Below are 24,058 nucleotides of genomic sequence, written 5' to 3'. Positions count from 1 at the left end.
TATTTAAGTACTCTGTAATCATTTGGTTGGCAAAAATCACATTATACTGAAACTGAATAAGTCTATAAATAGAAAACATTCTCAGCAACAATTTATATAACTGATACACAGTTATGAAATATTAACTACTACTGTATGCTCATGGGGTAAAATGTGCATGTAGTGGAGTAGAGCGGTAAAGAAGAACTGTATAAACTTCAAGATTAAAGTCCTGACAGATTAGCATTCAACCTAGTGTTGGTTAATGTGTTGAGTATTTGGTCATTTTCAAGCACTGGTAGGTACAAATAGATTCCTTTTCTTGTTTTAAATATTTGAAATAAACCCAAGGTACACTCAGTAGTGAAGATACTCATCCCCATATCTCAATTATGACCCTATGCCATGCTGATAAGTTACCCTAAGGCACTTACCCCTGCAACCAAAACAGCCATGCCACCTTCAACAGACCCAGGCTCAGTTCATGCGAGCTAACCAGGTAGTGACAATGCTGATACTACCTACCTTACCACATGGCCCCTAATGGCCCCTCTAAATTGACACGCGGTGCCAACATTACACATGATGAAGTAGGGCAAAGAGTGCACAAGAGAAAAAAGAACGACGGCAAAAAGTCTGAAGAGAGATCTTAGAACGAGGATGGGGAAGCAGAGCCAGGGTGAGGCGCCCTGATCGGGGGCTAGCATTCAGACTGTCCCTCTACCCCCCCCCCCCCCCCCCCTCCCCCCCCCCCCCCCCATTTTCATGAGGGAAGAGACGTGACAAGAGATAAAACAGAGGAAATGAACGTTTTTCTCCTATCTTTATGTTGGCCCCCAGCTGCCATTAAAAAAAATGTAATGGTTGCTGATTAGATGGTTGGTTGGGAAATGCCAAAATGTATAACATGAAAAAGAATGTAAAATGTAAAAGAATAACATGAATAGAATAGCAAACTATTAAATAGTGATTAATGGACTTATAACATCAAATCATTTAATTTCTTTGAGTTTTTAGTTGTTTTAAATCAATTAGAAAGTAATACGGTTCCCCCCTGCTTCATTAAGTTTGATATTCAGTACACTAACATAGTCCCAGGTCTGATTCATGGCATTTTGAACAGAAGCTTCTCTGTTACTCACGTGTGGCTGGCCTACGTGTTTCTCCCACTCTGTCAGATCCAGCAGCACTCAATGAGCTTCTCCTATCAGTCTCAGAGCAGCGGTGGGAAGGAGTGACACAAAAGCAGGGGGTCATAAAACATTCAACATCATTCAAAGTCTCCTCTCCCATGAACGCTTAGACAATGTGACATTCAAAACAACAAGAGAATGTCGGTCCAGGAAGCAGATTTCAGGAAACTTCCCTTTTTTGAGAATAATGAAATGTAGAAGGGAGGAAAAAAAACTTGTAGGGAAAATGGTTCAGCTTGACACTTTTTACTGTCACCCATTGTGTGAGGAGGCATATCAAACAGAATATTCACGTTCCGAGTTGCTTCGAGTAAAGTCATGATATTTTTTTATAAGACCTACAGGATGTTGATTTTTTTTTTAACAAAGGATGCAGCTGATGTCTTTGTTCTGAGTCTTTTCTGTGCAATTCTCACCTCATTTAGACATAATAAGGCTCCGTAAAACTTTCAGTCTTCGATCTTTCTTAATGCTTACATCCCAAATGTTAAACAAAATGTATTCCCTATGCAAATGCGCCTCCTTAGAATTAAAATATGTCACTCATTGAAGTCATTCTTCTTCTTTATTGTATTGTTTATGAGCTCTTTAAAACACAAGTGCTCCTTTTCCTTCGTTCTCTCCCATTAGAGCCTACAGCTGTGAGGCACTTCTGTGCAGAAAAGGAATCAGGTTACCACGTGTTGAACTGTTTAAGCGCTAAGCAGTCGGTTTGATGAATTACAAGTCAGTTAGTTCCTTTTGCTGACAGAATGCAAATTTATTTATGACCCTGAAACTGGGAGAAAATGAAATCATCATATATTTCCAAACACTCACGCAGTGTTTTAGATTAGCAGAATCTATTTGGGATTGAAACACATTCCATGAATAAATTGCTTGAATTTCCTCCTTCGAAACAACTCTTGGAGCATTGCACTCAAACATAGCCTGGACTTCTTTCAAGCTCTTGAACTTGCAAAGAATGTGAAGGATCTGCAGAAGCAAAAATCTTTATTCAAGTGTAGAACAGAGCACTTTTTTCCCCCTACAAGTCAGGAGAGTAGCCCTTTGAATCAAAAGCCCCAAATCAACTTTAATTTTGAAAGTGTCTGCTTTTGATTTATAGTCATGGAATAAAATCAACCCATTTCATATGACTTGGTGGTTATCCCATTTTACATTTTCATCCAATCACATTCTGGGCCCATATCTGTAAAATTGAGAAACCGTCAGAGCTGAAGTGGTGGGATATTGGAGGTTCAGCTTCATCAGCAGTCTGTGCTGCTGAAATGAGAGACCTTCAGTGGGCTCCTTCACCCCCCCCCCCCCCCCTTCACTTCTTCTTCTCTGTTTCTTAAACTCTCCATCTCTCACAGTCATTTGGTTCTCGCTCAACTGCACAAGATCTGGTGAGATCACACTCCGGCTATTTTATGTTCACTTAATTAAGCAAAGTCGCAGCTACCCAGAGCAGATCCAGATCATAACATTTTTATGAGTGCATTGAGAGCTAAGAGAATAATAATCTAATGTAAAAGCCTATGTGTATTACTAATGCAGTGATGATAATGGCTTTTATTGTACTTATAAATCACATGTACTTTAACATTGGTCAAGAATGCTAAGTGAGGCATAGACACACTGTATATAAATCTATATACATACAGTGCATGTTTAATGTCATCTCAGTGACAGTAGGTCCCATATCAATTAAAGTCTATAATAAAGAGTGATGGACCCACTGGAGATGTTATGTTATTCTTCTAAGTTAACTTGGAATGGTTAAGCCTTTAATTAATTTTCCCAGCCCCATATCAATATTTTTTAATTAAATTGATACCCTATTGATCATCATACAGTCATTTTGCATGCCTATTATTAAAGGCTAAAATGCTGTGGCATGCAAATCTCAACCTCAATTTCATTCTCATTGGACTGCATCTTCATAAGTGGTTTGCAATGTAATATGCAATCCGCTGATGGCTTATTAAGATCTTTACAGTCATTTAATCTGAGATTGTGGTCAATTATATCTCTCTGGAGCAGCATTGCAGTTTAATTTGATAAAAAACAAAACAAAAGGCTGTGAAGCTGTGGTCATGGTGGAAGTTGATACACTCACCCGCTCTCTCACTCTCTCTGCAGAAGCCTGTGCTGGGATGCTGCTGCCGCCTCCTCCAGGGACTGTCTGTGATGTTTGTAAACAATAAATAATATTAATTTCATGCTGGACACCTCTGTTGGGTCGATGCTTATCGACCTGGAATCAGTTGTCTTTATTGGTTGAATATGCTGCAAGTTTAATTGCACAGTTTATGGAAGGCTCACAAACACTGTAACATACAAATGAGCCTCATGTTTTCTTAATATTTACTGGTCACTGAGTCTGGTCTCTTTTATTTCACAGCTGCGGTGAATAATTCAAGATGATACAAGAGAAGTGTTGGTTCTGTCTCGGTTTCATGATTGATTGCAGCAGGAAAAGCCTCTTCAGGTCTCAGGATATTGTAACTCAAGCCAATGACGGAGACAAAAATTAATTACAAGGCCACAAATCGATGAACAACTGAATGTGTCAACTCCCCAAAGAACTGTGATTGTTCATTGTTGTCCAATTGAAGGGGCAGAAGGTGCTCGGATGCTGCACCGGGAGGACTCCGAAAAAGGAGAGGTTGTGGCCTTGCTTTGACTCAGCAAACAAGAAAACGCAATGTAAAAGGCTTTTTTAAGAGCTGAAGAAAAACTGTCGCACTGTAACAAGACACATAAACTACTGTGCAATTTTAAATGTATACATTTTCACATATTCTCATTTGAAATGAGTGCTTTCAGGATAATAAAAAAAAAAACAGTGACTGGGAGAGACACACTGCAGCTTGCAGCCTAATAGGACACGGAGCAGATTAGCAAAACGAGAGATGTCATTATGAGCAACCTCGCAAGTGACCAAGGCTGAGTCATTCTCTTGCATTAAGCTGCTGCCTTCTTTCCCCTTTGCATTCACAGTGCCCATTAGGATTTGATCATAAACTATGAGGAGTTGTGTGTTTCTGCATGTGTGGTTGTGCACGCATGGCTCTGCGTTATGTGTTGTCATTGTGCCTGCGACTTTGACCTTTAGCAAGGGATGCTGGATGGAGAGGCGGCTTAATGAGTTTGTATAATAGCTGAGCTCTATCTGAGGAATCATCCATCTACATGGGCCCAATAATTAGCTGGTAAGACAGTAGTCCAGTTCTACAGTTCCACTTATTATTCTGCTGACTAGTATGTGGGAGTGGGGGAAAAATAGATAAACAAAGACACAATCCCCCTCTCTCTGAAGCGTATTAATAATCTGCTGTCGATTCCGGCAGTGTTGTGAAAAGGCATGGCTGAGCGGTCTGAAAATCACTCCAGTGACACCCCTAGAAAATGAGGAAAAGCTATCAGGAACATAAGTCACATCCTGGTCTGAGTTTGCTGACAGGTGTACCCTCTCATGGGAGCGCTAATCCTCATGCTTCTTCATCTGTCCACCATGCACTGATGTTCCGCAGCAAACACACAAAACCCCAGGACAAAAGCAAGGCATATTTAACAGAAACATATTTGACATGCAGATGTGATCTGTGTGATTTGTATGCAAAGCACCGATCTGATTTCTATCATACAGGACTGAATGTCATATCCATCATTTTCATGTAAAGGTAGAAGACAGATGAAAAGCACTCTTGCAAAGACACGGATGAAATCATTTCCATCCTATCTTTGCATTACCAATATGTGGCTGGTTATGCTTATACAAGATATGTAAATGTGTGGATAAGAAAGATGATATACCGGCAGGGCGCGCTGAGGACGCTCCGCTCCCAGCCGGCGCGAAGAATCCGCTCCTGGTTTTGCAGATCCGCTCATCGCAGCGTATACCTTCTCTGACTCTCACCACTCCAGCATTGCTGTGCAAGCAGATGTTCTCTCTCTCTCTGATGCCAATTCCGACAATTTTCCCATTTGGAGAAGGTATTCTTTCGCGCAAGGGTGCAAAAGTGACAAGAAAGCAACCGAAACCGCCTCCCTCCTCGGCTCAGTGAGAGAGGGGGAGACTTTGTGAGGGGACAGCGGCTTCTTGGAGAGAAACTGTACAGTAAAGCGGCGGCAGCGGACCAGGGAAGAGGTTTTATTTACCACACCTGTGATGCGTTGTTCAGAGCAACGAAGACGCACGAGCGGGATACTGATGGCCACGCTACCGCACGAGGATATGTGTTGAGGAAGACACTTGGGCGTTGTGTAAAAAGGCGTAAAGTGCGTTAGAGGACACTCTCCGGACCTTTAAGAGCACCGTGTGCCGGTGTTTCTGCTCTGCTCCTTGCCTCTTTTTATTTTTTTTAAACTTAGGTGATAAAAAGCACGAAGATGCCCTTTGTCCGCTGCACGTTCAGCGCCACGCTCCTTGTGCTCGTGCTGGAAGGCTTCACCTGCACTGGTGAGTTTCACTATGACATCTAAATCTCACCGCTTTATTACGCTTCTAAATATTTCTGTCGGGGAAAGGCAGTAAAGGCATACTAAAGAAGCTAGCTGCATGTGACAAGTTGTTTGCTGGTAGGTTTTTTTCTTTCGGTCCGAAATGCAGCCAGAAGAGCACGTGATGAGCAGACCTTTTTATTGTTCTTTAATTTGCTAAGCACTCACGCTCATCAATTAGCCTCCGACTTCAAGGTTAAACATGAGTGCGTTTGCTTGCCTCAAACGTGTCTGCCAAGGTGACAACTTGAGGCACATGTGAGCAAGCATTGTCCAGCTTTTGTTCTGTTGCAAACATAATGTGTTTGAGGCAAAGCGTAAGGCACGGGTTTGTAACGTGTTCGAGTCTCTGTCGCGGCTGGAAGGGAAGTTGGAGATACACCTGCTCGAAAGGAGCGAACCTGCACTTTAAGACACGTTTTTAAGAGACGGGCCCGTGAACAATAAAATGCAGTATAGGCTACTCGGGCAAAAAAAAACAAAAAAACATTGCGCTCATTTCAGACTGTCACATAAGCAACCTTCACTGCATTTCAAACGAGTCTAATTTCAATTTAAAGGGAATATCCCCTCGCTAATCATTTTTGTTATTAAATGTTTGAGCGGTGTCGCCAGGGAGCGCGGACCGTATATTAAGAGACTGTATTCATCCATCTAATCGGGTGCTGCTCTGCTGGCTGCAAACAGGATCATTCAACTCCACGTTTCTCTCCGACCGGGGCTTCATTCCTGCTGCATTTGCAGTATGCTTGACAGCTTTACGGAGTTGGTAGACGACCTACTCGCGCTGATGACTTATATTTTATGATGTAGCCTCTTGCCCAGACACTAGCAATTGCATGCAAATGTGCTCTGATGTACAAAACAATCACCGACAGTGAGGGTGAGCTGTAGTTATAGTGCAGAGACTGGAGAGAAGTTTACCCCAGCAGCTACAAACCATTTATATGAAAGCTTAATGCAGTTAAGATTCCTTTCCTACTAGATTATATTTTCCAAAAAAAATAAAAAAAATAAAAAAAATTGTTTTAATAAAATAATTTTCAACGCAAAAGACAGAAAACAAATGTAATTTCAGTGATAATCTAACATAACAGATAGCTGGCGTTTGACCCTACAGGTTACCAGCCGCAGACAGGGCAGACAAATAAGTGTATTGCAAAAATAAATGCCCTGTTCCCCATAATTCAGCACTTGACAGTTTAGCCTCTTGACAATTTAAAAAAAACCAAAAAAAAACACCAGCAATTCCTTATCCTGTTCTCCCTGATACTAGATATCATCCTCACCTTGCCACACAGCTGGGAGCTGCTGTTGAGTATAAAAAAAAACAGGATCATTTCACACGTCATTTGCCTTGCACTTGTTTCAAAACTGTTAACCTTGCTTTGGACAGAAGGCAAACATGTTTAAGTTGCTGTAATTGTGTCTCTAGCTTCAGGACACTGAGATGATGAATTAAGAGGGCTTTTCTCTAGCATTAATTAGTGTATAATTATGAATATATTAGGATTAAATAAACAGACATGCTCCAGGGACCTCATATTTCAAGCTAAATAAGTAGCGGTGCAGTGGTATTTACAAGTCACTTTATAATGCATTTTCAAACGGATTTGTTTTGCGTCTTGTGCTGGTTATTATGGTATGGATGTTCTGGCAGTCTCTCTCTGCTCCCTGGTGAATGTTCTTCCTGTCGTCATGTCTGTTTTTAAGACCCTAAATTCCCATAGGTGTGATACTATTTGTTTGTTTCTTTGTTTCCAGCCTGTGATAGACTGGTGCTCTGTCCAGGGTGTTTCCCTGTCTCTCTTCCAAAGCATGCTGGAAAATGCTCCCAGCCCTTTTGTGACTCTGAATAGCAATGGGCTTGTTAATAAAATGTTGATAAATTCAGGGATATAGGTGACTTCATTCTTCTCTGTGTTCTGACTCACAAGGCAGACCTCTCTGTTTCAGGCTGTCACTGTCTGTCATTGGCTCAGTACAGGCATCCTTAGAAACTCCCATCACAGCTTACAAGCTACTTGGGACAGAGTGAGTCCTAGAGATGCATCTGAAGGTAATTTGCTTCTTTGGACATCAGGGCTGGGACGGTCTCAGCAGAGATCAGACAAAGCATCCTCTGAAGAGAGGCAAGGCGCTGACTCGGCATTCGTCTGCATCAAAAGCCAACTTTTTCTTTTTTTTTTTGCAGGGAAACATAACACAGTCAGTAATAAAGGTAGGCCTGTCAATCTAGATTTTAAGCTAGCTGAGCACTTTCCCTTTCACTTTGTTGTGTGAGTGATCTGACAGACTGGACGACAGGAGTAGTTTTGCTTTCAGCCTCTGGAACAAAAAACTGTACTGCTTCGCCTGTGTGTGCACACTACTTGATGTTTTCAGCATGTTAAGTGTGTGTGTGTGTGTGTGTGTGTGCTTCCACAAGGATTTGCATTCATGCATTTCTGTTGTGTGTGTGTGTGTGTGTGTAGTTGTCTGGCTGCAAATTATTCCGACTCCTGTTGCTTCTATTGTTTCCCATTTATTTAAACTTGCCTGTTAGTGTTTTGTGTTGTTAGTCCCTTGTTACTTCCTGGAGAAAAGATCATCAAAAAGCAGCTATCCATGCAGAGAGAATAAAAACCCTGGCTTTTCCTTTGTTTTTTTCCTTCTGCCCGATGTGAGTGTTGCCAAGCAATTGTTGTGTGGTTCAGTGAGGGAGCATGGGATTTGGTATCAGGCACCTTCCTACTTGTGTGAACAGTCACCTCAGAGCCATTTCCAGGGGGTGTGAACCTTGCAATGATGCAAGGAGATGGCCATTAACTGACAACAACCAGAAATGTTTTCATAATGTAGCAATATGGGAGGTCCCATTTCTTAGTACAGTAATATGAGGGATTCTTTTGCCTGACGTTTCATCATTCTAATGTGAATCATCCTGAAGTTGTCTTTCTCGCAGCCAATTTTGTCTCTCCTCATTGACTCACTAAAGGATGCGATAAGGAGAGCGAAAGCCAAAATTAACATAATTTATTGGGGGGAATTGCCTTCTGGTCAAAGGAATTTAAATCCACTCTGTTTCTGTCCCATAGCTAATGCATGGCAAATGATCGCCATGTATTTGCCTGGATATTCTTTTGCAGGGAAGTGATAATTTACTACCAGAAAGAGTTTTTGTTCCCTCTAGTCATGGGCGATGAATTCAAATGACACAGAAAACGGAAGGACTTGTTCACTAGGGGAGGGATATTTTATATAGAATGATTTATTTTCTCATCTGCTAATAATCAGCCTGTAAATTAGCATGATGTACAAATGCAGAATACATCAGGCAAGGAGATGATTACGCTTTGGAGGAAAAAAGTAGGGGGAAGAATTACAATTATTTCACTACTCATCATCACTAATGCTGCATACAGAACTTGAGTTGCACAATTTTAACACTAAAAAGAGAGTTGGCATGGCTTATTTTAGATCAGGAATATCAGCAATCTCCTCAACCTTCGGCAATCATTGGATAGACAAATACCTCTGGGAATGGACATGGAATTCTCCATGACTCTGGTGAAGCCAGAGGTTAGTGTTACACAACTTCCAGGCAAGACTTCCTTTTTCATGTGGAGTTCTTGTCTGCAACGTTGTCAATGCTTTGTCTGGAGTACAGCCTGCTCATCTGTTGAGTCTCAGTTCAACGGTAGAATGTAAGCTATACTGCTGCTTCTCTGAGGCTCACTTCAGTGGCATGAGCCTAAAAAAGAAACCAATTTTCATGCGATCAACTTGCAGTTAAAGGGGAAAAATAACAACATCATGATGCAGATTTGTTAAAAGTAAAAAGCCGAGCTAGTTCTGTCATCAAGAGGAGAAGAAAACAACTTTAAAATGTTTGTTGATTGGAGGTTGGATGGATAATTTCTGATGCTTTTCAGGTAGTCAGGGAATCTAAACTCTGATTGGCTGTTACCAGGCAGTGTCAAGCAAACTTGTGGCTAAAGTTATGTTTGATCTATACTGGAACTTCACTTTCATGCAGATATCTATTTACAGAAACGAATCAATCATCATAAGAATACTGTCGATCGTGGCTGGTATGTCATTAGTGCAGATAATGCTCCTTCTGTTTTAGGGTTGCAAAGGGGTTGAAAATTTCCAGTAAATTTCCGGAAACTTTCCATGGAATGTTAAGCTGGGGAATTTCGCAAATATTCCAAATCAGAAACTTTCCATGGGAATTATGGAAATTAGGGGGAATTCATCTGAATTTATGGGAATTAACTGGAAATTTAGGGTAATTTAATCGAACTGTATCATATCCAAACATAAGTATAAACATTTTGTTGTCATAAGCAGACATCCATGCAAAAATAATACAATTAAAAAAGATGACATTTTAACAGATTTATTTGTAAGTAGAACTTTATGAAGTTTTAATTATTTTTTTGAACAATAAATTAATTCATGGAAGAACAAAAACATGAATGTTGAGTTGAATATTACTCATCCCCCCTACCCCACCCGTTCAAAAATGATGTAAAATGCACCCTCCCTCCAAAAGTCCCATTTAAAAAAATAAATTAAAAAAAGTGCATGTAGGGGGCGTGGCCTCAGTAGCCCTGCATTGTGCTATGGGCATGTGATATTCAAGTGTACTTGCATGAAATCTGGTTATTTTAGTCAAGATTATGCTAAAATATATTTTCCCCAAATATATTTAAGTTTCCTGTTAAGGGCCAACCTTAAATTTGTTAAATTCCCGGTTTATTCCCATGGAAAGTTTCCAACTTTGAAAATTCCCAGAATTATGCAACCCTATTCAATAGATGTTCACACTGACCGTTTTACCTGTATACACCAAAGCCTGCTGATACGTTATTGGTCAATACACCTTGTACAGCCAATGTACTGCAAGGGGAAACCAGAACACTTCACATGGGGAAATCTGTAAAAAGAGATTGGGATAATCAAATGTACTACTTTTTTCCAACTTTCTTCAAGGTCATTTATTTGTTAAAGAAAAAAGACTTATTGAATGTTTCTCCTGTCCAAATCTTACATTTTCACTTTGAGTTACTGTGATTTATCGAGGAAGAGAAAATGATTCTGGTTAAATTAATAAACGCACATGTCAACGTGGGCCATATTTAAACGGCGGAGGAGCACTCTCCATATAGAGGCACTGTATCTATCGGAGTACGTCTCTGTATTTACCATTTGCAAATGACAATCTTGTAGAAAAAAGGAAGGACAGAGGCATTACACAGAGGATGAACCTTGCAGAGGGGAGGAGTTCGGTGTGATTTTCTGCAGTCGGTGCAGGGGCCCTGCAAAGGCACTACATCTCTGTCAAACTCTGCCCTTTTGTTTCAATTACCCCATTTCTATGATTCAGGTCTATGTGTGAGCGCTTAGGGGTGGAAGTTGGGCTGTTTCCCCCCTGCAAAGTGGTGCACCACAGTCGGTATCTGCACTTTTCCATCCAGGTAGGATACAATTGACCTTTAACCTCCGATGTGGAATGAGATTACCCTATGTTTCAGTGGGAACCTGGACAATAATTCATAGGAGGCCATTGTCTCTGACATGGTATCAGCAGTTGGGTGATTGCTCTCAGACTTGCAGTTGTGTTCCTAACCATGCTGTGCCTGCACCCAGCCTAATGTATCCAAAGGCCACCAACAAGAAATGGGGATGAGCCTGTTGAGCAGAGCACTGTGTCTTTTCCTGGAGGGTTTAATCGAATGTGCTTTTTACCGGGTCATTTCGCTCTCTTGCATCTCCCACAGTGAGACAGAACATGCAGCACTGACCTCTAACCTCAAATCTCTCTGTGCCCTCTTTCACGGAAAAATGTTCACCTCAGCAAGAACATGAGACATGCAAAAGACAGAAGTTGATGTCCTGGAAGAGAATCACAAGAAAAATAGTTCTGCTGCCAAAAATTACCTTCCTGCCCCTGAACATATTGGAAATGATCTTGCTCACTACAACAACCACAAGATGATATGGTGGACTGTGTTGGTGTTTGAGAGCTTACATAGCCCTGGTTGGCTATGGCTAAAGTAATTTTGGTGTGGCATTTAACTGAATAAGTAACAAATATTTGAAGCTAAATCTGATTGAACTAACAAAGTACAGGGTCAGCTGTGTTTCCCCAAGGTTTATCTGTTAGGGGTTGGCACAACATTTCCCCCCATTAGTTTTGTTTGTTGTAAATGAAGGAGGGAGGAAACAATAAGAATTGGACAAATTATTTTTGTTAGTATTTTAAATTGTGACTTTAGAAATATTTTTTCTTCTTGGTATCTTACAAAATAATTCTAAGATGATTTTAATGTTGCCCCTGTGTGTTACCTTTTATAAAGGTAAGAAATTACATCATACATTTTTTTTAGATACTTAACAATGCAATAAGTCGGCATTAAACATACACATGAGGGGACTGACCATTAAGTAAACAATATTTGGAGTTGATGGTGCCTTCAGCATGCCTTGCAAAGTTAAATGTTTCAAACACAATCTTTAAAACCAAATTTAAACTATCTGACCGATTTTATTCCAAATGGTAAATTAGTCAGAGTAAGTAAGCAGTTGAGTTTATGATTATTTTTTTACACAAGGGAGACTCCTTTTTTGCTTATGCCATTTTTGCAATCCACAGCGTGCATGTGTGTAATCTAACCACGAGAGACACCGAGTCCAACCCAGACTCCGATGGATGTAGGCTGCATCCCAATCACAGGTTGGAAACGGAACCGGCATTCTGTAAATACATTTCTCGATTGGCCTATCAGGATCATGAAACGTGTAAAAGTTGCTCATGCTGAAATAAAAAAAAAAGTGTACGTAAATTCCCAAAAGTATTTTGTGCCTTTCTTTTTGGATGGTGGGAGGTTGTGCTTGGAGTAGAGGAAACGCTGAATGGGTTCAGCCCTACTGCTAGCCTAAGATACAGTATTCGTGTGATAAGACTGTAGGTCTTTGTTTTAGTTCCTGTTTGTTTTAAGTGTACATGATGTACTGTCTCGCTGCTCACTTTGTACAATGAGAGTAGTGGTGTGTTAGGAGATGTTCCCAGATCCTTTCTGTTCTCTAAGTGATCAATACTCTTCTCCAAATGGTTAATTGGCCATCAGTCACTGTCAGAGGAAGCGCTGAGAAGCCCAGAGGTGTCTTGGTGCAGCTCATAATAAGAGAGTGTCCAGTCCTCTGGGTCCTCTTCTGGCCTTTACTTCAGGCCAGGTGGTGGCTGGGGGAAGTGTTTCTGAATGCAATATGGAGAGCCATAGATTAATAGTTCCTTAGTAAGGCCACGAGGGAGCAATGTGAAAGCCACTTCCACTTCATCATACAGTGGACTGGATAGAAAGTGTGTGTGGAGCATACAGTGGGAAAGGAACTTTAAATCAGTGTGAAGGTCATTGGATGTGAACTGGCATTTTGCCGATTTCATCAGTTAAATGTCATTATGTTATATCCAGGTTTTCTGTTCATTAAAATCTTCCTATCAGATTAGTTATATGTAAATGTTTCAACATCCCCTTGTTATATCAAAGACAATTGATCTCCCTTAATCTCTCACTAACCTTTATGTCCGCTAGTTAAGATAGCAAGTTACAGGACAATGACTTTTGTTTGCTACTTCAACCTTGAAGAGAAAACACACCTGAACGTATGGCTTATTAGTATGCTCAACACTGTTTAGCGTGGCATGTATACATAATTAGAAATCACCTAAGGCTACTCTCACAGCCCTACTGGCGCTTGATTGGCAAGGGTATCTGAGGGAGCTCAGGCTGAGCCAGATCCAGAATTTGTCATCTCGAAGTGATTTTGTTGACAAGACAGGAGGCACAGTGACCTTTTCTAATTATATGTATGTGTCCAGGCCCTGATCCCTTAGGCAAGCAATTCAACTGAGTCAACAGAGCGGTGACTCTCAGAGCACATTCTAGCCCAGACAGCATGTTGTGTGATGTAAGGTTAGAATATGCTGGGTTTAGCAGCAAGCTTGTTAATAATTCAGTATTGATACAACATTACAAATGTCAGCTGTGTCACCTTTTGCTTATAGATGAACAAACTCAAAGATCAGGTCAGATCAGGTCTTTCTGCTGCTGCCTTCCTCTGCTTTTACCTGAAATCCTCACCAAAAGTCATTCTGATGTTATGCAACAGTAATTCTCGTTGCTTCCAACAAAACATAAACCATTTATCATCCAGCCTAAATGCGAAGCAGCCTCTCTGATCTATGTAGGTCCCTGCGTTATTGTTTTTCCCAAACAAACCATTTCCTGATGTGAAATGAGGTCTGAACATTACAGATTCAAAGCTTAAAGCTAAGCAGCAGATTTTCTTGGCAAGACCATCAGGAACACAAGGCTTATGGAAAAACACATTCAAGTCCTTACTCCCGTAGAATTTATCATGACAACTCAGCTACCATTGAAGCTTGACACTCCCTTTTTACAGCACCAACAGCACTTGATCATAGCTTCTATGGATTTAACCGTCCGCTGACAATGCATTAATGTCAAATCAAAGTGAGTTTTCATACCTACAATATCTTGTTCTAGTGCTTGGTTTTCAAAAGATGAGTACAGAGCAGCTCTGCTTCTAAATTGTTTTAGTTAATTATCCACTAATTTCCAGTCCTGTGTTACAGGTAGAATCAATATTTTGGGTTTGTTGATATTAGAGAAATATACTCTTATGATTTAAAGTAATTAGTGTTTGGAGGAATGACACTGTTTTCAAAAGTTGCAGTGCCTAGGAGCTTTTGGTCAGCATCATTAGCGTTCAGTCTGGTAATGAATATAATGTTGTGAATTGACTTATCTATTCTTATTCTGATTTGACAGAAAACCCCCCACTGGGTCATGCTGTCAAAAATGGTCAATTTGAGCACTGTCATACTTTCTGTAGATATACACAAGATCTGTAGTATCTGAAGTCGGAGGAGTGCTAAATAATAATTGCCTTGCTTATAAAGAGCAATGTAAAACAGTTCTTTTAACTTTTAATTTCTATTTATTTAGCTAAGAATTAGCTAGAAATGTAACACCCACTGACACATGTCAAATTGTTTTGCTCCTTATGATTATGTGGGTTGAGTTCAAGTAGTGGGCTTCTGCAAGCTCAATTTACTCTTTACATTAAATACCCTTACTGGATTGTTTAAGTTAATCGTTGGCAAACAACTACATCCATTATGCACTATCCTCTCAGCCTCATCCTATCATCAACTTGCTGAGTCTCAAAGCCCGGCAGATAATCATAAGCAGAGAACCAGGAACACCTCGGAAGCACCAGATGTAACAATCATCAACCAGTCTGAGTGGCTGTCAACATCTAAAAAAAAACAAAGAGTAGTGTTTAATGCCATTTTACCTTTGGTTGAAACTGTGAATGTGTAAGTCCAAAGCAGTGGGTCTGTCTTGGCTCTGCAACTTTTAAAATGGACAAGGATCAATTTTAGAACATGCCTACAACAACGTTTGAACCTATTGTTGTAATAGAATATTTGTTGAAATGAAAAGCTGATCTGTAAATAACTATCAACCCCGGAGCAGCAGAGTGCAGATGAAGAGTGATCAGCAGCTGCATCAGAAATAGCAGTGGTCCAGTGTTTCCCCTACCATTATATTAGGGGGGCGGCCCGACCCCCCCAACGCTTTAAACCTAGGGGAAACACTGCGGCCCATGCAGCTAATTGAAGATTAAATTCCTCTACAACTTATTTTGTCATTGATTTTTGTCGATATTGTTGACTAATGGTTGCACCTTTACAGGCTGTTCTTTGGCACTAGATGTGTATGTTAATAATGTTTTTCTGAGTACCAACACATAAGGTTGTAACTATCAAGATACAAAGCACTGCTCATTCGAAGAAATTCCAATTATATTCACATGTTGAGGCAAATTTGTGTCTTAATTGTTCTTTTATCAGAAGTCATCTTGACAGGATGTTGATGTTGTACACAACAGGTCTTAGGGTTAAGACAGGTGGGTGCACTGACATCAGCACACAATTTGGCGTATGCAGATGAAAGCTAAATTGCAGCTCTTGTAAGCGTTTAGGCCTCCTCAGTCATCAAGACAGTATGATGTCACCATCCTGAAGTGCCTCCACTTTGGCCTAACAGATGCCAGCTTGGTTAATTGTACACTGAATAATGTGTTTTTGTTATTTATGTACTTGAAAGGGCTTTTACAAATTATTGATTGTAATTTTGTTGTTGCTACTTTTGGGAGTTGGCACTGGTCAGCTCATTCAGTAAAAACAACAAAGGGCTGTTAACTCATTTAATTAAATTTCTTAACATGCACAGTGTTTCCCCTACCATTATATTACCCCCCACAAAGCTGTAAACCTAGGGGAAACACTGATGCAGTTGGGGCAGGCAGATGTCTGGTGACCAATAAACAACAATGTAAGGCGTTATTTGTTCAACCTGGCTGTCGTTTAATGAATGGGAGTTGGTGTCCAACTTCAAGCAGTGATTGAATGCACACCGGCCTCAGTTAATAAGATATTGTTAACAGCTCCGTTAATTGCTTCATCCATCCTTTATTTCTGAGTCACTGTAGCAAAAATGTGCTCCTAATGCAGAACATCCCATCGCTCATACAAGCTGATGACACCATAGAGGAATATTTCTCTCAATTATTCTTGGTTTGATGCCTAACTGGACCAAAAAATATTTTTGTTGTACCAGGTATGACTCAGGGAAAATAATTAGTTTGATTCAAGAGCCCTTGGACTATGTTTCAAATACACTAATAGAACACAGTGACTAATGTTGGCCAAATGTAATATTTCTGATGTTTTGCAGCACGTCTTAACATCTTCACATGCCTGTCACACGTCCTCTGGGGTGTGGGAATGGCAGATATATCCCAAGAGTGGTCATAAATGTCACCCAATTGTCTATCTCCCCTCTATCTGATGGTGTTGCTTATATTCATGAATACGGAGCAGCATTGTAAGTCACTCTGAATAAGAGTGTCTGCCAGATGTTGTAATTGTGTTGACAATAGCCAATGGAGTTAAATGTGTCTTAGCTATTTTCCTTTATGGCTGTTTTGATCACTGTCATGATGTGAAATCTTTGCTCCTGATGTTAGTGACATGTCAGGAGTCAGCAGGACACAGTTGGTTTTTTTTTTTACATCCTATCGCATGCAACAATGTAGCTACATGAGACTCTGTGCCTGCTTATAGAAATAATTTGTAACTGGATTTCAGAGTTTCAATGTTAAAGGTCTTGTTTTGTGTGCTGTGCTGTAATGTCATCTTTTTTTAGACTTTATTTTTCCAAGAGTCGTTTAATTTATGCAGCATTCCAACATGTATAAAGAATTATTATAAAATGTACACCATCCCCCCCCCCATAGTTCATGTGTACTTGCACACATATACTTATACTATAAATACTGGCATGCACATACTTATCATATTCAAACGTACACATGATTTTGCGCGTATACACATTACACACATATATGTACAATTTCACAAAGATATTTATATCTTTACTGGAGGGTTTCCATCCCTCTTATGCAATATGTAAGTTCTCAAGAAATAACATACTGTATGTTGACTTTTGTGCAGCTAATTATCAGTCCTTACAATTTACTCCAGCCTATGTTTATTTAATCGTGTTGTCTGCAAGATTACAGTGTATTCATTGTATTGTCTCTGTCTATAATATCATCATATGACTCACGGCTCAACTCTTGCAGATATTTTTTGGAGCTCCTCTGGTCCAGCCTTAAGGGCACGAGGGGGCTCCATTGGGCCACACTGATGCAGTGCTGTGTGGTGAGGGAGGACCGGGTCTGCTTAATCTCTCCCAGACATGACGGCTTTAAAAAGCACATTAATCCACAGAAAGCAGGCACTCTCTGGAGGGTTTGGGAGTGTTGTTTTAAGTAGGGAAGCAATGTCCGACTTATATCTGACTGCGCCGCCCTGAGGGTCTTAGAAGGTGATCCCTCTCCATTTTACGATTTTCTAACAAGGAAACAAAAAAAAACACATAACAAAAACACATTAAACAGGTCACCATCTCTTAGCTGTTTTTATCAGACATTACAGTGTACGAGTCTGATTGTTTCAGAAACTTTAATGTTACACGATATCTGTAGGGGTGTACAGGTAGGTGTATTCTTTACGAACCATCACATTTTGGATGTAAGATTCGGTGCATGCAGTCATATGATGAATATGTCTGAGAGGAGGAAAAAGCAGTCACACATTAACTTGCACTTCTGACACATAAAAGATTAACTTTCTGTTTAAAATAACAGGATTATGCATTCCGGACTTTTTGTTTCTTCTTTCCTGTTGCACCAAAGAACATCCCCAAAACCGAGGTACTATCCAGACTGTGATTTCTCTTTATCGTCACCCCCCTGCACATTTGCGATGATGGGAAATTGGAAATGAATGTATTAGCAATACCTGTACTGTTTTAAATTTCCTTATAAATGTAAATATTCACAATGAATCATGCATCTACCTTTCAAGTACAAAGTCACCTAAGTATTACCACTAAAAACTGAAAGTTAGAACAATGTTTTCGAGTCAATGTTTACATTGTCTGTTTCCTCGGCGGAAATCTCAAGTGCTAGTATGAAAGATTTTTATATATATATCCGTCACAAGTTCAAGGACCTGAAGTAGAGACCTCATACCCAGAATAACCCCCCTATACTGTATGTTTGACCGAGGACTTCATTATTGGACTGTTACTTACCATTCAAAACTCATACATCTGTTTTTTAAATTACTTGAGTAAAAACTTGGATGGATTGGTTTCAGGCTGAATCATCACAAAGCCAAATGCAATTTAGCTTATTTTCTAATTTCTTGGTCTGCATCATACGCTGCATATGGCTTTGCTCTGTCATATTCACTGAAGTAATTATTAAGTAAAAACTTTTCTGGCTGAGTCAGAGTGTTCAAAATGTCATTATTTTTTATTTATTTTCCTGCAGAAATGTTACGCTGTGAAATCCTGAACTTTTGCACACAAGGGTGGGGTAACAGTGTAAGAAGATAATTTTCTACACAAAAAAATGAAAACATTTGATCTTTGTTCACTACAACAGAAGACTTGAAGTCGCTGTTTGGATTTAAAAGTCCGGATTTATTATGCTCAAAGAATCAAGATAAAGTTGTTGGGAAAAGAAACAGTCCTATGTATAAAACTGGGCTTCCTTACTTGGATAACATTTCTAAGATCATAAAAAGGTTCTTTTTTTCTTGCTTGACAGCCTTCCTCTTATCAATTTTGTCTTACCTTTCAAAATCAATTATATTAATGAGCGGCATACCTTCACTCTCCTCATCCATTAGAGGGTGAGAAGCTGACAGTTTATCATTCTGAAAAAAGTTATTTTTGTCATCCATCCCAGCTTTATCCCTGTAAAACTACAAAAACAGCTCTCAAATAATCTGTGCAACACATTTACAACCTTAAGCCTTAGCAGGCTTTATTTTGAATTCATTTTAGGACTTAAAATTATTCACGCTTTATCTGTGCCTGTTCTGCGTAACAGCCTGCCATTTTGAGGGAAGCCATCAGTGATGCATAGAGCTTCCACCGCCTGGTGCCAGCGCCTAAAAGCAAACAGTCGGGCCAGAGGTTCCACAAGTATGAAACAGCCAAGGAAAAACCATCAAGTACCTATAGAGTGAGTTGTGGGTTCCACGTGACAGTAAACACAAGTGAACCATGAGCTGATTTACTTGTTTGTCTGTGGTTAATAACCACTGAGGACAACACTTCACTCATCCTGTATCTTCTGTACAGGAAATCAAATGTTGTCACTTGGTTTAACATTTGAGATGGAAGTAGTTTTGGAGGAAAAGTTGGAGACTTTGCAGTTGTACTTAATTTATTGTGGAAAATGTGTTTCATAATTTGTTGTAATGCTGGCAAATCACAGCATACGCATTTGTGTTGGAAGTGTAATTTGACAAGTCTGCAGCATTTCATTTATGGGCACTGAGGCATGATACTTTCTTACTCTGTTTTCTTCTACCCCTCTCAAAACATGATGCCCAACTGTACAAATTATTTCAATCGCCAGAAGGTGTTTGATTTATGCTGAGTCTAAGTTATCAGCTCCAAACAGGCCATGTAGCTACTCTCTTATCGTCCTGCCCAGCCGCCTGCAGAATTTCTGCATGTTTTTCAGCACAGCCTTAAATGTGATGACAATAGTCATGAAGAGAGCACAAAGAACAAAAACTGCCACTTGCAGCAAAATGAGAGCCTCCCCCTCTCTCCTAATTTTTGTGTCGGATTCTCCTGCATTATGTTTGACAAGAAGGGCTGGCAGCTCTACGCAGCGGCATGACCAAGGCTGTCGTGGGTGCTGCCCACCCCGACCCCTGTCACACAATTAGCTTTCTGCTTCTCACATAGCTAGAACAAAGGTGAACTTGGGGAGCGGAGGCTGTGTTCAGTCATAGCGGCGGGGTGTGTGTGACACTCTGATGACTCCAGGGCACTTTCTTGACCAGAGGAGTCGTTGGCTGTCACGAAACATCACTGTCTCCCTCGCCACTAATGGCATCTCCAGATTGTGCGATGAGGAACAAAGGCTGGTTGTATGAGATACTGAGGAGAAAATAGAGCAACCCCATTTGGGCTGTAGGCTGTGGTTTGTGACAGCGGCTGCAGACCTATGGAAGTGTCATGACAGACGAAAACTGAAGAACAATTATAGGGTGGTGTGCTTGGAGCTAAGCTGGCGGTTCTGTCAATGATAAGAGGGTGAAAAGTGTTAAATGAACTGCACAAATTAAATGTTAGTGTGTTGGGCATGTTCTTTAATGTATGTTTTTTATTCACAAGGTTATATTCAGGAGGTGAGCATGTTGATGAAGCTAAGACGTATCTAGAATAACGTTGAAATATTATGAAGAATAATTTGTAATTTTCCTCTGGCTATGAAAATTAATAGATTAAATTGACTGAGTGGAATATTTTTCCTGGTAATAGCCTACTTCTGAATTAATTTTTATTATGTGCAAATGTGCATTATCTTGCCAGTAATCAATCTAAAATGGCAATATTTTGTCTGGCTGCCAGCAGAAAAATATGAGCTAAACAGCAGGAGTGACTTGATCTTCATTCAATCTTGGTTGCTGTCACAGAATCACTGGGAGGCAAACTAAATGTGTTTAACAACAGATAGCATAAAGTTCTGGCATGGGCACTAAACACTTGGAGCACAGGGACCGTTAAAACACTTTCAAACTGCAAGTGATTATTATGAATCCATAAAATAAAATACTTTCAATAACAGCTTTTTACATCTTTCTTTGTCTTTTAAGTGGAATTCTTTGGATCTAACAGCTAAGACAGTTCTCTGTACAAAGCTAATTGGATTAAAAGATGATCTTATTTGCCAAAATTGTGTAGTTGTTGATTTTCATTATAACAAACACAGACAGCCCCAGACCATCAGGAGAAAAGTGATTGACAGAAATGCAGCGTTTCATATGTCAGTTTCTGCAGTAAGAAGCTGAAGTGAGCGTTCTACTACCTTCAGTAAAGTATCACTGCTTTTGTCCGAGTTTGACTCATAAAACAAAGTGCATTCTCAAGTGTAGTTCTTCTGCCAGTTCTCTTTTCTTATTTATTTTCAGTGGTTATGTTATTTTTTTCAGCATTGATAATTCAATTCTCTGGGAATATTGTGTGCAGAGTCAGAATGTTGAATGTGCCATGTTTCTGCAAAGCATTGCAGGAGTACAACGTTTGGCATCAGCGTTGTCACACTAAATCTCCGTCTCCATGACACTCGGAGTCAAAACAAGAGCCTAGAAATGCAAGCCCTCCCAATGTCAAGAAATAGTTCTAATTTCTGGAGCCAGAGTGGTCTGTGACTCAGACAGAATGAAAAGTTATTTTATAATTAATCTTGCCAAAAAAGCACCGCAAACATTTCAAAATAACAAGATTTGACATGTTTTTCCTGCCTCATAGGAGGAGAATTATTATTCTCCACCTTCCCTATTTATAGGTCGCAGCATGAATGCAGGTCCATGTGTCTGTGTTTCCCTATGGAGGCTACAGAGTCCCACAGGTTGAGCTGTAATTCCCTGGTTAATTCTTCTGCATGTTGGGTTTTTGTTGTCAGAGCTCGTATGTCAGTTTATCCTCAACTCTGGCTTTTTCTTTCATTTTTACTGATCGTTTATTTCTCTCTGTTGCCAACGCCACACCCAGCAACACACACAAAGATACAGACCAACACAAACATACACTGATGTTTTTCACCAGTTATTTACATGTCACACACATATCTAATGTAATCCACTTTATTATATATCACATATAAAATATAGACGTTTACACACAATGTTTTTTTTGTTTTTTGGAATCAAACAGGTAGTGTCTTAAATATTAAGATTTGTAATAAGGGTAGGTGTAATAAGCTAAAGCTTCAGCCTACACCTTTTCAGTCAAAATGTTTTTGTTTTTTTCTTGTGACCGAAATAAATGATTACTACTACAATGCATCATTTTTTTGTCTGTGTTCATGGTCGTTTTAAGCACTTTATTTTTCTATCATGGCTTTTTCTTCACTCCGTCTTCAGATGCATCTACCTCCACTGAGACTAAAAAGTTTCTCTCCTCTGTGGTTCTTGGTTCAAAGTTGTGTTTCTGACATGTTTATAGAAACAGAATTGTTCATACGGTCTCCACCCACACGTTTAGTTATTCACCATGAACAGTTGGTAGCACAGCGGTAGAAAATGAGGTTCTGAGTTAACATTTTCACCCCCACTTGGCAGGGTTCGTCATGCAGTTTGTGGGTTTAAATATCAACGGATGCTCAGTTAACTGTCTCATGATTTCCATAATGTGGGGTCTTAAATTCCACCCCTAACCACCAGCTGATCCCTGTTTGACACAGTCACGGTGTAGCCTGTTGGTAGGCCTGTACCCCCAATTCACACATAATCTGTGCACACTGCGTTCCGTCAGCGCCACACACTACGTTGTACTTGGCTTCCACTCCAGTCAATCATTGTGTTCACACAGCGCGCGCTGCGGTCCGTCTCCGGTGCGTGCCACCAACGGCACTGCGCTCTGCTCCGTTTCAAACACGCAGCGAGTCTATTTTCGCCGGAGTACGCTGCAGGCACTCGTCGAGCTGGACAGAATATGACAGCCCAGACAGGAAGTCAGACAAGGAAACGCACAGAGCATCCGGTCAGTTTCAAAATAAAACACAATATACGGTCTTGCAATCGTATTTTTTCATCACTTTATCAACATTACGTCAAAACAGGCACCAAATGAACACTTCATCCTCAGAAAGACAAAGCAACATGTTGTTTGCACGTTTTTGTCTTTATTCCCGTGGGATCTTGTAGTTCTCCTGTGATGTGTCATGGGTGCGCTCCGCTGCGCTGACGTCCCAGAAACGGATCCAGTGTGAATGGGCGCGAGCCGTCCGACGGAGCAAAACCGTGGCGCTGACGGACCGCGGCACGCACAGAGTATGTGTGAATTGGGGTTGAGGGTGAGACAGCGTTTCCAGCATGGCGACCGATGTCGATTAATAGTTAGGCGACATTACTCAGGCTTTGTCCATTAATATTTACAGTCTATGGTGCGGCTAGGTGCCAATACGGGGGTGTGATCCGAACTAAGCGTCCGACAGCAAGGTTGTGTATTGTTACGGCAGTCGCCTAACTATAATGGGAAACACTTCAAATCCGCCGCAATGTAGGGTGTAGACTAAAATGATTAACAGTCCTTAATTATGTTACATCTTTCATTAATAAAGATAAAAGTGGCATTTACAACATAACTGTGGTGGTTACACAAACTCCAGAACTGAACCCTCTATTTAAACACCACCCAATGATAAGAAAGACGAGCAGGCATTACTGATATGACTTCATTAAATAAACCCTTGACCCCTGAGATGCTGGATTGATCTATTTCCTTTAAGTTCTTTTACCTCACCAGAGCCTGGAGATCCCACAGAGCGATTATGGCGGTGCTATCTCCCCATCTTTAATTTAGAAATGCAGGAGGACTGCACATGAGCAAGATGGTTATCCATTCTCGCTTGTCTGTCTTATCACTTCATGCACGTTAGCTCTGTAAAAGCCTCCTCAGAGACCACAAACGGGCTGGGCCGCAGTGCTTTAAAATACTTTTCAAGCTTTTGTTTGTCCTTTCCCTAAAGAACACTGATAGTAGTGATGATGTCAGAGATCATCTCTGAAGATTTCCGTTTTTGTTGCATCTCAAGGCATTTGAGACCAAACATCAGAGGGCTGCCGAACCTAGAGAGCAAAGTTAGGACTGTATGAAAAAAATATCTGTGTTATGAAAGAAGCACTTTTTCTATTCTCCTCAGAGAGCTGCATG

General features: G+C 40.4%; 1 protein-coding gene and 1 long non-coding RNA gene across 5 annotated transcripts in view; one reads left to right on the top strand and one right to left on the bottom strand.

Moving 5' to 3' along the window:
* LOC136179956 (uncharacterized) overlaps nucleotides 1–5,116 on the bottom strand; it is an 85,839-nt gene extending 80,723 nt beyond the window's left edge. The window contains exons 1-2 of the long non-coding RNA XR_010666870.1: nucleotides 4,977–5,116; nucleotides 1,122–3,342 (exon numbers count right to left, since the gene is read on the bottom strand). This is a non-coding gene — a long non-coding RNA (uncharacterized lncRNA). The remainder of the gene's footprint in view (nucleotides 1–1,121; nucleotides 3,343–4,976) is intronic.
* Nucleotides 5,096–24,058, top strand: part of unc5a (unc-5 netrin receptor A) — a 128,692-nt gene continuing 109,729 nt past the window's right edge. For 2 of the 4 annotated variants that reach the window (XM_020639452.3, XM_020639451.3), the window contains exon 1: nucleotides 5,096–5,622. In XM_020639452.3, the coding sequence (XP_020495108.1) occupies nucleotides 5,553–5,622 (70 nt within the window). In that variant the 5' untranslated portion in view covers nucleotides 5,096–5,552. The remainder of the gene's footprint in view (nucleotides 5,623–24,058) is intronic. The other 2 variants (XM_020639454.3, XM_020639453.3) reach the window with 2 other exon arrangements.

The sequence above is a fragment of the Labrus bergylta genome, chromosome 9, assembly GCF_963930695.1.
Source record: "Labrus bergylta chromosome 9, fLabBer1.1, whole genome shotgun sequence".
NCBI classification, from domain to species: Eukaryota; Metazoa; Chordata; class Actinopteri; order Labriformes; family Labridae; genus Labrus; species Labrus bergylta.
The sequence above is the reverse complement of the archived record's forward strand: the minus strand, read 5'-3'. Positions and strand labels throughout refer to the sequence as shown.